The sequence below is a fragment of the Leguminivora glycinivorella genome, chromosome 9 (genome assembly GCF_023078275.1).
Source record: "Leguminivora glycinivorella isolate SPB_JAAS2020 chromosome 9, LegGlyc_1.1, whole genome shotgun sequence".
Lineage (NCBI taxonomy): Eukaryota > Metazoa > Arthropoda > Insecta > Lepidoptera > Tortricidae > Leguminivora > Leguminivora glycinivorella.
In genome coordinates, this window is record NC_062979.1 from 21,003,399 (window position 1) to 21,020,799 (window position 17,401).

The 17,401-nt window shown below is 36.7% G+C and overlaps 1 protein-coding gene across 3 annotated transcripts in view; it reads left to right on the top strand.

The window, feature by feature from the left end:
- Positions 1-30: 30 nt before the first annotated feature.
- LOC125229389 overlaps positions 31-17,401 on the top strand; it is a 40,419-nt gene continuing 23,048 nt past the window's right edge. The window contains exons 1-5 of one of the 3 annotated variants that reach the window (XM_048134210.1): positions 31-166; positions 11,256-11,407; positions 11,920-12,147; positions 12,596-12,804; positions 13,336-13,462. In XM_048134210.1, coding sequence (XP_047990167.1) covers positions 11,270-11,407; positions 11,920-12,147; positions 12,596-12,804; positions 13,336-13,462 — 702 coding nt within the window. In that variant the 5' untranslated portion in view covers positions 31-166; positions 11,256-11,269. Of the gene's footprint in view, positions 167-7,739; positions 7,863-8,188; positions 8,300-11,255; positions 11,408-11,919; positions 12,148-12,595; positions 12,805-13,335; positions 13,463-17,401 lie in introns of those variants that run through there. The other 2 variants (XM_048134212.1, XM_048134209.1) reach the window with 2 other exon arrangements.

Genomic DNA, 17,401 nt, shown 5'->3' on the forward strand with positions numbered 1-17,401 from the left:
ATGTGCATTACCCACGAATGCATCGAATAATACACTTGTTTGTTTGTGTTGCTTAGTTTTTTTTAGTGCTGAATTAAGCCCTTTCATTAGATGATTACAGGAACGTTTGTTGTGATGTGTTTTCAAGCTAAATAAATAAGTCCTGGATTGCGGTTGCCATCGCGGGGTAAGTTTTTGTTGTTTATTTGAAACTTTGTGAACGGTTACAACAAGGACTTAACACTAAACTAATCACATAATGTAGTATGTATTCATGAAGTAATTTCCCTTTTATGTAAGATCAAAACTCGGAAACATTGGTGTATAAAAAGCTGCATTTCAAAGTGTAATCATGTCATGCTATGTTTTGCACCCCTATGAAGTTTTGCTCTAATAATTCTTACGTCGCAATTATTTATTCGAGTCGTGATAAAACGTGAATGAAATAGGAAGTTCTTTATGAAGATATCATTACTGTTACATGATAACAACTTACAAAATTGTTCAGCTTGTAAATGTTTTATTGTAACAAAGGCATTTCAGGAAATGTGTTATCCAATACAAATGTATCTACTTATAAGCCAAGTTTTCTTTAATATTTCTAACTCCTTGACAAAGAACAGAACTACTAGGAATTGCTGCTCTTAAATTATAAGCTTAATATTGTTTAACAATACAAAATTTAATGTAGTCAGTTAATAATTCATATTTAACTTAAAATAAAACACAAAGAAATCAACATTTTACAGATTTTCTTTGTTTCATAACAGAAAATAAATCAGTTTGAGTCAGGCATTGCGACTAAAAAGAGATTAAACCCGTTTTGGAACCCAACAATAGAAAATATGAGTCATGGATCAGTTTAAGGCCTTACTTGTCATGTTTATACTGTTAAATGGTCATGTTATGGCTGGTCTCAATTCAAATCATATCTGTATATATCAAATATAAAATAATTAAAACCAAAGCAGGAATAACAACAAACATTTAAGCAAATTCTTGGTTTAAATAAATAATAAATAAATATTGGGGACACCTTACACAGATCAACTTAGCCCCAAACTAAGCAAAGTTTGTACTATGGGTGCTAAGCGACGATATACATACTTAAATAGATAATACATACTTATATACATAGAAAACATCCATGACTCAGGAACAAATATCTGTGCTCATCACACAAATAAATGCCCTTACTGCGATTCGAACCCAGGACCGCGGCTTAGCAGGCAGGGTCACTACCGACTGAGCCAGACCGGTCGTAAAAAAAATAGACCTCAAAAATAAAATAGACAGTTGGAAATGGTATAATAAATAATAAAACTGTAAAAAAATATAACTTTGATTCAAGTGATCAGGCATACTGTTGTGTTTCTTCCACAAACTGATATGTAGTTATTTGGTGGAGAAGCGCTTTTCTTCTTTCTTTTCTAGGGGCTATGTAAGGCTTCATTGCGCCTGATCTATTGTGATTGCTACCTACGACAGCTCTCCGCCAAGTCCTACAAATTCAAAGACTTGTAGTATCATTTTGAACTCAAGAAAAGCGCTTAGATCTTATTTATTACTCAATGTCAACATATCACCAGGTGCTTATTATTTAAACTTACATTTGTGTAGGAGTTTAGTGAAACATCCCTCTTTGTTAAGATAAGGATGATATTTGCTTGTATTGTCATGTGAGTAACCGGTAAAAACATTCTTATGGCAAGCAACAAAGTGGGACGTTTTGCTGTAAAATGACACATTTGAACTTAACAATTAGGAAACCAAATTAACAAGGCACAATCTTGAATCTTGTATGATTATCTGAATCTCATTAGTCCTTTCAATCATTTTGCTAATGATAATGACTAGTTGAGGACAGTTGACTCAATTTTTACTTGCTTTAATTGTGGTCTACAACTTTTGTTAATGATCTACATTGAATTTTAGATACAGCTAAGGAAAGGAAAGGTCAGATACAGCATTTTTATGGTTGAGTAAATATACACAGTGTATCATAAGGAAACGGAATAATTTTAACAGCATATTCCTCGTCATATTAGAAAAGTAAAATGTCATATAAACTTTTCTGGAATTCTCCTACTTTCAGAGTTATAAGTAATTAAAAAAATAACAATTACTTATTATTTCTCAGAACAAAACACTATTTTGATGGCGATGATGCCAATATCGGATATAATCTAACTATTCTCGTTGATAGATGTCAAAAAATAACTAGTTACTCATTGCAAAACAGTATTTTTTTAGAAAAAAAATGGTTATTTTTATTTGAAGTGCCAGTTTCACGTTTTACGAATAACATTTACTTTTTATGTGAAAATGCTTCCAAAACAACAAAAAAAATTACACAGAATTTTTTTTTTCTTTTTATAACATTTTATCTTCATATAACATTTTATCTTTATTTTGCCCTCTGAAATGGGTAGTTAAAATCTATCGGTTCCCTCAATGTTACACCGTGTATATCAAGCCAGCTGTTTCTATCTATATATCTACATATAGCAGCCTTTAAAGCGCCCATCTTCGGACATAGGCCTCCTCTCCATTCCTCCACGCTTGTCGGTACGCCATCCGCATCCAGTTCTCGCCAGCTAGTTGGCAGATGAGATGTCACCTCTTTATCTGAGGGGCGGCTTGCCACGACCGCAGGTATTAGCAGGCTTCCACACCATTCTTCGTTGCCCATTCATTCATTGCATAGTTCGTTCGTAGTCAGCTGTTTAGTTCAACATTATTAAATTTGTAATATTTATATTTTGTTGGAAACAAAGTTGACAAGAACCTATAGAATCTCTGTTGAATGAGTTTCTAGAATTTATATTGATGACAGGGTAAATGACAGCTGATCCTATAGTGGTTGTTTATAAACAATGATAAACAATTACTAATAGTATTAGGTTTCGTTTTTACAAGTTTTTCCTTAAGTGATTAATTGTAATAATTGTTTGTTTTTATATTATAATTATACCTAGATATTTTTCTGGCACGAACGTCAAGTTGTAAGTGCTTGACAAAATAAAAACATCGACAATCCTTTTATCGATAAAATAGCCTTACATAAGGTTAATAATTATCCCTAATAATAACCTATAAAATCTTGAATAACAATTTAAAAACTTATGTAAACTATTAAAATATGGTTCGTTTTATTATTATTGTCCATTTATTTTCAAACATGTGACATTTGTATAAAACAATAATGTTATATACACCTAAATTCAAGCCTATATTCCCTAAACGGGGTAGGCAGAGCACATGAAACTACTCAAGATCCAGTGCCACGGCAATAATTAATGACATAATTATAATAATTAATGACATATTGTAATGTATAGGTAAGTTATCGATGAACTAAATATCGGAAGGAAGTCACTAGTGTCACTTCGTTCGTGCTAGAAAAATATCTAGGTATAATTATAATTTAATCAATTTTAAAAGGTATGTACCTACTTTATTATTCTTAAATTAAAGAAGGATTCAATTAGGTATTTTATTAGCATAGGTACGTTGTTAATGTTGCAAATGTAACACCGAAGCAAGAAAAGCAGTTGTGAAGTGAAGGACCATATTAGTATTCTTAGGTATAAGTGTCTCCCCTGATGTTGCTTCTGTCCATGGGCAGAGATGACTGCTTCCCATCAGGCGGCTTGTCTGCTCTTTTGCTGCAAATTATTAAAAAAAAAATGGTTGAACAAAAACTTTTTGCATGTCTATAAAAAATAAAATAAATAACCGACTTCAAAAAAGGAGGAGGTTCTCAATTCGACTGAATGTTTTTTTTTTTTATTATTTTTTTGTATGTATGTTACTCGATATCTCCGAGAATCGTAGACCGATTTTCAAAATTTTTTTTTTGATCGAACGGGTATAACCCCGAGATGGTCCCATTGGCACCAAGTCGTGGTCTGATGATGGGATCTTGGAGAAATCGAGGGAACTCTTCAAATGTTATAGGCACATATAATGTTTTTTGTGTATTTTTCAAAGGTGCACCAGTATTTGCGCCTGATGGTAATAATTTTATGTGGCTGAGCTGATGATGGAAGGTCAACTCCTCAATGGTTAGGAATTAAAGGACAATTCTTTCACTACTGAACATATATTCGGACTGATACATATAATATCACTAGGAACCACTAAAAATCAACAAATAAATTAACTTTTTAACAAAAAATAAAACCGCCTTCAAAAAAAAAGCTTGTTACAAAACATGGAGAAACTAAAAAGCCAAAAATAATAAACCTTCGAATTCAGATTTCTTATCGGATTGCAATAATCTAAACATCCAAATTATAAACAAATCAATTATTTTTGTAGTCGGTGCCAGACCTGTTCGTCGCCTTGCTATATTGCCTGTTTGGCCCCACCCAACCATACTCAGGCTGGCCCCGACTCCAAAAATAATTGATTTGTTTATAATTTGGATGTTTAGATTATTGCAATACGATAAGAAATCAGAATTCAAAGGTTTATTATTTTTTGCTTTTTAGTTTCTACGTGTTTTGTAACGCGCTTTTTTTGAAGGCGGTTTTATTTTTTGTTAAAAAGTTTATTTATTTGTTGATTTTTAGTGGTTCCTATTGATATTATATGTATCAATCCGAATATATGTACAGTAGTGAAAGAATTATCCTTTAACTCCTAACCATTGAGGAGTTGACCTTCCATCATCAGCTCAGCCACATAAAATTATTACCATCAGGCGTAAATACTGGTGTACCTTTGAAAAATACATTAAAAACATTACATGTGCCTATAACATTTGAAGAGTTCCCTCGATTTCTCCAAGATCCCATCATCAGACCCCGACTTGGTGCCAATGGGACCATCTCGGGGTTATACCCGTTCGATCAAAAAAAAATTTTGAAAATCGGTCCACAATTCTCGGAGATATCGAGTAACATACATACAAAAAAAAATTAAAAAAAAAAAACATTCAGTCGAATTGAGAACCTCCTCCTTTTTTGAAGTCGGTTAAAAAGCCTTTTATTTCTTGCAAAAATAAATTTATCTACTGTTACAGTTTTTTCTTTAATGGTTCGGTTCTGTTGCAAGAACCCCAGTTTGGGTATAGGCCTCCTCCAAACGGTTCCATCTCTCTCTGTCTTGGGCCACTTGTATCCACGAAGGGCCAGCGATTTTGATGATGTCGTCTACCCATCTTGTGTGAGCTCGTGCCCTGCGACGTTTTCCTATAGGACCCTTCCAGGAAGATACTTTTTTTTGCATGTCTATATCAAACAAATAATTTAAATTAGGATAAAATAACAAATGGAATAAAACAAACATTACTCATAAGTTTTTTCCAGAATCTATTTCACGTGCAACCAGGCATGTTCTTGACCAGTTTAAATACCTACATGGTCAGGTGTCGGCACCATTTGCCTACTCGGTCAGACTGATAAAGTGGCCGTGACATAGTGACAGGGACAGATAATGAGTTGTTGACTTTTGTAGTACTATAGAGATAGAAAACACTACATAAATCTTTGGTAGACCTATGAGGTTTAAACAGCAGTCGATCTAACTTTGGTAGTTGATTGGCACCTTGCTTGGAAGGTCTGCTACCTCGGGTTTTGACTTAGGACCAAAACAGAGTTTCGTATGCTCTTTGTAATATAGCTATGATCTTACGAAGTTACGACACGTCGACAACATGATAACAAAACTAAAAAGTAGGAGTAGAAAAAAGGCAGATTTCGATTAAAATCAATGTTTTTATTAAATTCCATTTTTGTTTCAATCATTTATTGCTGACTGTACATATATTTTCTAGACAACAACTGTATGGCCACCCATCTCCATTTTCATATATATATATTTTCCTTGTTTCCTGATTGATTTGTATAAGGCATATGGCAAGTTAAGTTTGAACTCAATCAGAAATCGGAAAGCGGACGAAGTCCCGACTATTAGTGGTCTATCAAGCATTTTTTTGGTACCTATGCCCTTCAGATAAAAACCGGTAATACCCATAAGTATAGGTATTCGAGTTATACGACACAATTTGCGAGATTTTCCGGCCATAATTCGGTTTTTCCCACCAAACACAGTCGCACTTATTAGATGCCCTTATTTTAAAATTCGGGACCAGTGGGAATTAGTTTTTACAAACATTTTGATAATTCGGTTATCACACCAACCAAACAAATAAAACTAATCAAGTGTTGTTTGTCTACAATAAGTGCGTGTTTATGTTTGTGATGATCGTAAAAATTGGCCGCACGCCAGATCTCCTGGTGCAATGAAATATTTAGGTCATTAAAATTAGAAGTGAGTTTGTTTATATAGAAGATATTTTGACGACTGGTCTGGCCTAGCGGGTGTCCCTGCCTGATGCTAAGCCGCGGTCCCGGGTTCGAATCCCGGTAAGGGCATTTATTTGTGTGATGAGCGCAGATATTTGTTCCTAAGTCATGGATGTTTTCTATGTGTATAAGTACATATTTGTATACATATCGTTGTCTGAGTGTTGTTACCCACAACACAAGCCTTCTTGAGTTTACCGTGGGTCTCAGTCAATCTGTGTAAGAATGTCCTATAATATTTATTTTATTTTAAGTAGGGAATTAGGGAAATAAGTACCTTATGTACCTACTACATCTTTACCTTATAATTATGATCTATTACCATTAGCAGTTTACAAACGGTTTGTTTTGGTATATTTGACCATTCAACCAACTAACTGTGTAACTACAATAAAAGGACTAAGTTCTTCACGTCAACGACTGACGTCACTGACATGTTATCGGTTATCGTCATTGCAATTTTCAAGTTATAGAAATTAAAACTATGACGTCACGCTATCTCGATCGACTTTGTCATCCTTTGATATAATTACGTGTGTTATCACGTCTGTCTCAAGGGGGTCAATTAGTGGTTACTAATTCCTATTTACAACGTTGCAGATACACGTATTTTGCTGTTATTAAGGTCCATTGTTTTCTATGACAACCTTGATATGATTTTCCCAAGTTCCAAGAACATTTTTCGAGAAAATAATGTTCATTTATGAATCCATCTTTCATTACAATCTATTAAATATGCGGGGTCCTCTTAGCTTTCATTCATCCTCTCAATTATCTACGTGTAGCGACATATTATTTCCAACTACGTTTAACCGTTTTTTTTCGTATTGATAAGGCGAATCTCTACTATGTTATCACTTAGCAACTCCGTCACTGTTAACAGGTCATTCACTTCTCATTATAAATAGCTTCACGATGAACACATCAATACGACAGAACCTTACGTCACAGCATCTGAGCTGTCCTTGGCAATGATCTGCCGAATCATTTGAATACGCTTTGGCATTCTATAACAACATCGCTTTGGTAGGACCAGTGTATTTTGATCTACGAACAAATTTTAAGCTCCTTGATGATTGTTAGCTTAGAAGCAGCAGCGAATTCAATCGATCGATTAAATTCCGCAATGTATTCTAAATCGCGTGCGATTATCGGAAATAATTTGTAGAGGACTACGTTTTTAACCTGTCTCGAGGGGCAAAATATACTGGGAAATAGTGTGTATTAGAGACAACATTTTAGTAAATTAGTGTATTTAGTATGTAGGCGGCGTCTCGAAGAAGGTCGCAAGAAAAATGAGGCTTTTGAGGCTCATTTTGCGCACAATTGGCTGTTGAAATACAGCGTTTGTTCTTGTAATTTTAACTCTCCGTAGTTTTGGGTGTTTACGCATGTTTTAAAGTGATAATTTTGTAGTTTGAACTTGGCAGCCGTTGTGATCGGGAGTGTGTTGTAATTTGTGAAGATTCCTGTTTTTCAAGTGTGCTGTAGAAAAATTAAACTAAGTGTTCAGTCAGCTACGTACGAATGTGATTAACACGTTGACAGAGTATACAAATAACAACAAAGGTAATTTTATAATAAAAGAGCAGATAATAAAAAGTGGCAACATGTGTCGTCCTATTTTACTATTATGAGCCTACTTTAATACCAATTTTGATTTCGGATCATTGTCTAGTTAAATTAGTTACCCCATACCTAAATTAGTTACCTAATACCTGCTACCTAAACTTTCAAAGTGTGCATTTCTCTTACGACAATCATCGCTAGTTCGCTACGCTCGCTACTACAAAAATGCTTTTGTTGCAATTTAATGATTACCTAAACATCTTCCATGAACCTGAAGTGGTAGGGATAACGCACAGTAGGTCAGTTACTCAGTTTTTGGCCGACCGCTGATTGGGTAGCACGTTCGATGAGTCATCAGGATCGGACCCGCCGATCGAAGAAATCGCGACAACTGCAGCTTGCGATTGCGTCTTTGAGGAAAAAGAACCTAAGTAAAAGTAAACAGTTTTTCTTTTATTAAAAAGTTCATCAGTTTTAGCCTGCAGTAGTTTAAGATTGCGAATCGCGAACTTTTGACCTAGAGAAAGAGTGAATCGTTTTTTTTTGTTTTTGTTTAGTTTCTGTGATCGATATCTGCGGCTATCGGAAACCGTAAGCTTGCAAATGCAACGTCTGTGAAAATCAAGTCTGCACTTGTTCTTGATGAAATGCCAATCATGTGGTATTTTCTGTTTTTAATTCTTGTTGTGGGAATGTGTTGTGGTTCCAAAACTTTAAAATTATAGGTTGCTGATCGAAGCATCGCAACTGCATTGATTAGATTAGATTTTCTTTTTTGCGTATTGAAAATTAATGGTAATTTTATAATAAAAGTGATTTTAACTTAAAAATATCACAAAATCACAATTCAAATGTACCGAAAATAATAATAATAATTATGAAATAATACATAATAAGAAAATCAATAAGAGTGTCAAATGAAGCGATAAAATAAAATAAAAATATGGTAAATTATTTAAAATGTCAATATGTATATATTCCTATCCTAGTTATTGCCGAGAATAGCCAAGTTTTAGTCCTGTTTATGGAAAAGCACCTACTTGTTGATTTGTTTTGGTTATTTTAGGACTTTGTTTTTGCCAACCAGGGTTTGTAAGAACCAGTTTGTGTAGTTAGCAATAAATAAAGACTGCTGGATTGCGATAGGGAACACTGTTCATAAGATTGTCTTTAATTTTCTATAGGTTCAAAAGTTACAAAGTAAATTATACTTAATTACTGTTAATGAAGTAAAATTTGTTTAATTTATAATTTTATCTTTTAGTTTAGACTCTTGAATTTCTAACATTCTAATAAAAGTTGATAACCTGGCTGGAAATGAAATAATAGTACATTACATCAGAGGCCGGGAAAATGAGGATTTCCGGCCAAGTGGGTATATAGGGATACGAGGGCGGGAATCCGTTTTCACGCCGAGGCATGTATAGTGCTTTTCTCAAACATACAATGAAATAAATAAAAAATGCTCTAAAGGACAATATTTTATAAAAAAAAGTTACTTTGCAGGCCTAGGCCTAAAAATAATATGAAATCCCTTTACAGTCCTCTCGAGTTGTTGCGCCCAAAAAGCGATACTTCCCAGCCCATTTTAAGGAACGTAAAGACAATATTTCATTGCATGTTTGAGAAATAGTACATTACGATAGAAGTGCGTAAAAAGGGAAGTTCGAAACGAGTGGCGATATATTAATTCCCTTTTCGCACGTGTATCGTACGACTTTTTTCAGTACAGATGGCCCTCCGAAGTTTCGACCTGACAAGAAATAGACCACTTCTCGCACTAGTGCGTAAAAAAAGCACTATCTGTACTGAAATAGTTATTTGTTATACAACGGGGCAAAGTTGTATTTTAACACACGAGAAGTAAAATACATTTGCACCCGAGTGTAACACAAAACTTTTCCCCTCACTATAGCGAGGAAACTACAACGCAAAAAAATGCGTTTATCACTGCTTCCAGTAGTTCCACAGGTGGTAAATCATCTTTATTACTAGATTCACCTACTTTTATCAATTTTAAAACAGTTAATTTGACTTTATTCAAGGTCAAATTACTTTACCCACTAGTGGATAAAATGCGTTTTTACCCGCTGGTATTAAAGGACAAAACACGTGTTTCCGAGCTAGTGAGGGGAAAAGAATCTTACACTATCTTGACACTACAACATTAGTCTTATAGTAAAAATGCATTTAATGGGTTTTAGAGTAAATTACCTGATTGTTGTCCTTGACAGTCTAGACAGACTGTATCATCAATGTCAGGAAAAGGTAGCCTCTCGAACCTAAACCTAGTAATTATCGCGTTTATGGGTCGTAATCGTAACAAAGCAAAGATTAAGGGCCGGTTGCACCAAACCGTCTGTCACCGTTAAAGCATTCGTTAAATTTTATCGTATGGGAATTTCCATAGACTACTGTGTGACGATGATGTGTCTGTCAAATGTGGTTGATGCAACTGGTCCTTAGATGATTAAATCGTGCGACGTACGACCATACGTGATCGCAGGGAAAAACCATAAGTAATTGCAATTCAATACTTTTTTTAAATTTCTATACATGTCTGTGATATTTAGCTAGAGTAGCCTTAATGTAGGGTAAATTGCCAATAACTGGCCACCTTGAAAATTTATTTTTAATGTTCAGGATAACTCCGAAATCATTAATTTTCATTAAAACGTTGATCAATCAGATCGCTATTTTCTTTGGAAATTAATGACATGTAAAAATAGGTACTTTTATCTATAAATTACTAACTCGATACACTACAGGCCAGCATTTCAAACACCTTTCACACGCATTTGGTACAATTGATACTTACAGCTAAACAATACAAAGTCAATTGATTGCGGTTAATCATACTTGATCATACCTAAAGTTCATAATATGGTCGGGGAGATGACATGACGTATAGGCCGTATCTGGCTCTTTATGTAGCTTTTAAAGCAAATGTATAGTGCGTAATATGATGGAGTATTTTATGTTGTTATTTAAATTTTCTACTACAGTTTGATGAAAAAAAGTAATGCTAACACTGCGACTGCGCCCTAAGTTGTACTGCCTAATATACGACTTAGTTATATACAATACTTTAAAATAAACTACGGGTGGGCTATTACTTAAGACTGACTGTATTAAGTTCAGAACCAAAAAGTCTCAGGTTTTCCTTATTAGTTCTATGTAAAATGTAACTTAGATTAGCTTCCGCGATCTTTCCCTTAAAAAAAACATTACAGACTCACTCCCTTATTCTTAAAAATGGTACTGAACTGATCAGTTCAAAAAGTGTTTTGTCCCTTTCTCACAAATACATAAGTTAACATGACAGAAAGGGACAAAACAGTTCAGTAACTTTTTTATGAATAAGGGGGTATTACATACGTTTATTGTTTCCAGATGCCTCAAACACCATGGACAAAAGAAACCGCTCCCTGCTGCAACTGCACCAGCACGATATCGTCCGGGATTTGGACGTCACATACATTATAGACAAGCTGTACCAGGAGAACGCCATCACCAACGACGATATCGAGCATATTTCCAACTTGGTGAGTTTTATAGTCTTTCCACTAGGAGCGAAGAACTGCAGAAAGCCAGGTGGTAAGGGATTCTAGAAGGATATCGTCCGAGACCTGGACGTCACATACATTATAGACAAGCTGTACCAGGAGAACGCGATCACCAACGACGATATCGAGCATATTTCCAACTTGGTGAGTTTTATAGTCTTTCCACTAGGAGCGAAGAACTGCAGAAAGCCAGGTGGTAAGGGATTCTAGCAGGATATCGTCCGAGACCTGGACGTCAAACCGCCTGGCCGTTTTAGCCCCGCTTCTTGTAACTTCAAGGGAGATTCCTTGCTCTGAACGCGCGCGACTTGTGTGCTCCGACAGAACATCGAAAGTCGTCCAGCTGACAGCTAAAGCTGGATCCGTCATTGTAACCAATGACTACATGAAGCACATACCAAACCTGGTAATTTTACACCAATAGGTTCCCATTCCCACGAAGAGCTAGAAGGCATCTATCAAATTGTACTAACATAGTCTTTGTTTTTCAGACAAACCGCGTCGACCGCACCCGCTACTTAATCGACACGCTCCTCCAGAATGGCAATAACGCGTCCTACCAAGCCTTCGTAGATAGTCTGTTCAAAGACCACAACTGGCTATGGGAGAAACTCCAGCTAGATCTTAATGAGCCAATGGTGAACGCCAGTTTTGAGGATAGCCTTAGCAAAGGCGATGTCCCGAGGTTACCGGATCACTATGTCCAGAGGGTTGCTGTGGTAAGTCTCTTGTTCTTTATCAGTTTGTCTCTAGAACGGCACAGGTTAAAGAATCAAGAGTCTGTTCAAAGACCACAACTGGCTAAGGGAGAAACTCCAGTTAGACTTGAATGAGCCAATGGTTAACTCCAGCTTCGAGGATAGCCTTAGTAAAGGCGATGTCCCGAGGTTGCCTGATCATTCTGTCCTGAGGGTTGCGGTGTTAAGACTCGGTTATTTTATCAGTTTACCCCTAGAATGGCTGAGGAATCAGCGTGCGTAATTAAAACCGTGAGATATTCTGAAAAGTTTTACGGTTGCTAGGGTTTTGTAACAAATGCAATAAGAAAAAAAATCCTTTCAAATTACATCTCATCGCTAAAAGATTAGAGTTAATCATCTATTTTGAAAAAAAAAAAAAAAAACTGGCATTAATATCATTTGATTCTAACAGTACATTTCTTTACAGGAAAATGAAGTGGTCACCAAGCTCCGAAGTCTCGCGCGACACAAAATCCTGGCTCTCCACGGCATGCCGGGCTCCGGAAAGACTTCCGTGGCCATTGGCGCGCTGCGGTATAATCCCGACCTCATAAACACTACTTTCAACGGAGCTGTGTTCTGGCTGAACTTCGGGAATTGTAAAACTGAGGATGATATACTTAGTTTACAGAACAAGTGAGTTTTTATGGCATAATAACATCCTTAGTTTTCAACAGTTACAACAAGTGAGTTTTCAACAGTTGGTTCTCTATGGTATGTTGGGGTTGGGGAAGACTACCGTGGCTATTGGCGCTCTTCGGTACAACCCCGAACTCATCAACACTACTTTCAACGGAGCTGTGTTCTGGCTTAACTTCGGGAACTGCAAGACTGAGGATGACATCCTAAGCTTACAGAACAAGTGAGTTTTGATCTTGGTTCTTTAAGGTATGCTAGTGGTCCGGACTACCGTAGAAATTGGCGCCCTGTTTTATGTTCTCACAAATAATATTAAGAAAAAGAATAAGTTAGTGTTAAAGTCCGCAGCTTCCGTCATTCTTTCTCACTGTATGGTCTCATCGGAAGATCAGCGCTGCAAGTCGTCGTGCTGAGATAAAACGACCGTGACGCTTCGTTCCTTCTACGTTTCTGTTATAATGCGTAATTTGTCTCGTTTGTGTTTATGAATAAAAAATATTCTATTCTAAATAATTATCTCTCTTTCAGGTTATACCGCAAAGCGTCGTCGTCAATGTACGTGCACAACTCTTACATGAATTCCTCTATCTCTATGTCCAGCATCGGGTCCAACGCAGACAGCCAATCCTTGTCAAGCTATGAATGGACCTGGCAGGTATAGTGGAAAAAAACTTTACCGTTTGTCACCAACATTACGTACGGTATCGTCCCAGATCCCAGAAGTACAAAGTACCAGTCACACAACTACTAGTAATTATTTCTTTATGACTGGGGTGAGCGCCTGTTTTGTCGTTTTAAATTCATAAAAATAAAATTCGTCGACCAATTGAAAAACCGGATGAAATTTTAATTTCGTCAACTGAAACAATATGGTTATATTGGAACAAGAGAAACATTTTCTGCTTCAAGCAAAGTAAACCGTGCTTTAACACTCCACATTTTTATAAAACTTAGCCAATAATAAAATAGAATAGAATAGAATAAACGTTTATTCGTGAACACAGGTAAGACAAAATACACATAATAACAACAAGACAGAAAGGAATGAAGTGCCACGAAATGGCCTCATCTCAGCGTGTTGCTGGTGACTTCCAGCGCTGATCTTCCGATGAGACCATCAAGTGTGAAAGATTCACGGAGGGTAACAGACAGAAGAAATACAAAACACATACAAGAACGTGGTCAAACAGTTATGAAAGTGAAAACGTTACAAGAAAAATAACAACAGACTGTGATCGAAACATAGAATAAAAAGAATAATTATAAACAGAAAAAACCAAATTAATTAAAAAGAAAAAGAGTCGTACACCAGATCGCGCACGCCGCGTTTTAACGTTTGGTCGAACCATACTATGGGTGTACATTAAAGCGGCAATTGCTAGTTGCAACTAGCGCCAGCGGTGGCTACACTAACTAAAAGACAGGTTTGACAATAACAAGACAATAACAAACGTGATTTTGTGTGAAACCATAACTAAATTACTAAATATCAAATGTACGAGTTTACAGGATGGTGAACATTATTAAATAACATCAACGGCAAATAATCATGCTGCAGAAGGAACGAAAAACAAGTGGTAAAGATAAGAAATGAATGTTTAACTATAGGCAGCTCGTGTCAAGTCTCAAGTTTTCTTGGCTAAGTTGGTGGTTTAATAAATACTGCTTGAGCTTGGTTTTAAAACTATGAATACTTTGCAGGTTCCTCAAAGGCGGGGGCACATTATTCCAGCAACGCGATGCAGAATAGCGATAACTTCCTCGGAAAGCTGCAGAAATATGGCGCGGCGTTAACAATTGAATCCCCCCGTTACGGCGTTCGCGAAGCTTGATGATAGAGAGTTTGCTGAAGAGATACGGGGGTGACTAATACTTCAGCACACCAAAGAGCAAGCAAGCCAAGTGAAATTTACGTCGGTGCTTCATTTTAAGGATGTGATGGCTGTTCAGAAAAGGAGTCACGTGTGCTCTCAACGGAATATCAAAACAGAAGCGGGCACAGGCATTTTGAACACGTTGTATGAGTCTCTTTGTTCTTGCAAGAAGTCTAGGTCCAAACACTACATCCATATAATTCAATTTTGATAATACAAGTGACTCAACTAGCTGACTGCGTAGGTCTTCACTTATGTATGGCCGAATTTTATATAGGACCTTAAGTTTATAAAAACAACTTCTGATAGACTCAGCGACATGCTTTTCATAACGCAGTCCACATTCCATGAGAAGTCCTAAATTGCGGGCTTCATACACCCTCTCAACTGGAGTGTTTGACAACATAACATCTTGTGAAATAGTGATACCGGCCACTTGCTGCCTGCTGCCAAACACAATGTATTTGGTTTTGTTCGGATTAAGCAGTAGACAGTTTTCTGTGGCCCATGAAGCAATAGTGGCTAGATCTTGGTTTAGTTTCTCAATAGCAGAGTCAATGTCTGCTGGCATGCATGATATATACACTTGTAAGTCGTCTGCATAGATGTGGTATTTGCAATGTGTGATGTGTGACCTTATATCTGCAGAGTAAAGTATAAACAGGAGCGGACCGAGCACCGATCCTTGGGGAACTCCCCTGGTTACTACAGCCTTTTCAGAAAAAAGTGAGGATCCCTCATTGCCACCCACTTTCACAATTTGCGACCGATTACTTAAATAGCTATCAAACCACTTAACAGTATTGTGATCAAAACCGTAGTAGCTCAGTTTGGAAAGAAGAAGGTTTATATTCAAACAATCGAAAGCCCTCGAGAAATCAAGGAGGACTAAAAGTGTGCACATACCTTTATCTTGAGCATCCAAGATGTTGTCAGTTACATCAAGTAATGCGGTGACAGTGCTGCGACCCTTTCGAAAGCCTGATTGGACGTCTGGTAAAATATTGTTGTTTTCCAGGTAGGCGGTTAACTGTGAGCATACAACTTTTTCCATTATTTTAGACATACAAGGTAGTATGCTTATGGGCCTAAGATCAGTAAGAGTAGTGGGGTTAGATACTTTAGGAAGTGGAGTCACAACTGCTAACTTCCAGATATCGGGGAAGGTTGCTGTGAGAATGGAGGTATTTATAAGATTTGTAATGACTTCAATTGAGTAAGGAAAAGTTAAAATGAGCATGTTTAGATTTATCTTATCTATGCCTTCAGCATTAGATTTTATGCATTTAATCAGCTTGATCACTTGATTTGAATTAATAGTATCTAAGTGGAAAACAGAGTCATTGAACTTATGAAACTCAAAAAAGGTCAGCTGTGACAAGTTAACATCTGAAGTTCCAGGCAGATTAAGAAAGTGTTTATTTATGGTGTCGGGACTATTAAATGAAGTTGGTAAATCTTTATTTATTTTAGGTAACACGGTGTTTTTTAAGTTTTTCCACAAAGTTTGAGGGTTATTAATTTTATTGTTTATATTATATTTGAAGTAAGCTACCTTTTCACAATATAGAGCCTTATTTACAATTGACTTAAGGTCTTTGTAATATTTTTTAGTAATATCAGTCCGGTTTTTGTGGAAATCTGACGCAGCACTGTCACGCAACCTCATCATGATTTTGACAGTGTCGGTGATCCAGGGGTATGATTGAGCTTTAATCAAAGTTGTTTTAAGAGGAGCATGCACATCAAAGAGATCAATAACTTGTTGATTAAAAGCTGTTACCATGTCATTGACATCACAAAGGTTAGATATAAGGTCCCACCTCACACCCCGCAGGTCCACATCTAGAGCTTTTTCGCAGATATTTTTAAAAGGCCTGTAAGTAACATAGAAAGGCCTCGGTTTCTCACGCTTCACATTGAAACCACAAACAACTAGACAATGACCATACAAGGAGCCCACATGATCAATTGCTGTACTTTTGGCCTGCATGTCAGTACATACAACATCAATCAGCGTCTGGCTGGTCTCAGTGAAGTGTGTAGGCTGAGAGACTAATTGCGTTAAGCCAAAAGAAGTGGTAAAGGTATTAAGTAGAGTAGTTTTAGTGTCAGTCGCATTCAATAAATTAATGTTAAAATCGCCTAATACAACTAAGTTGTCGTAGCTACGCATCGAACTAATTGAGTCACTTACAGCATCCAGAAACAGTTGAACATCCATCCAAGGTGGTCGGTACGCCGTACCAATAGCCAGCTTCCTTCCGTTGAGAGTAACAGTGATCCACATCTGCTCTACCAGCCTATGCGATGGGTCAACGGGATGGCGCCAGGTGCGCGCGTTGAGGTGACGCTTGACATAGAATCCCACGCCCCCACCACGCGACCGGTCGCCCTGCGGTCTAGGAATATGCCGAAAGCTGTAATCAGGGAGAGTTGGCGCTCGCCCCTCTTCACCGGCCCTCAACCATGATTCATTGATCGCCAACACATCAACGTCTTGCCGGGCAATAGCCGCTATAAAATTATCGTGATTTGTGCCAAGAGAACCTGCATTGTACAAACCAATTTTTAGCGTTTTATTTATGCTTGAAACAGTTATAGACACCAGACCACCCGACAATTGACACAACGCTGACAGGACACAGAATGATAAAATAACAAATATTTAGAATGACAGACATATTTATCATATAAAAATAATAATAATTGCCGTGCCA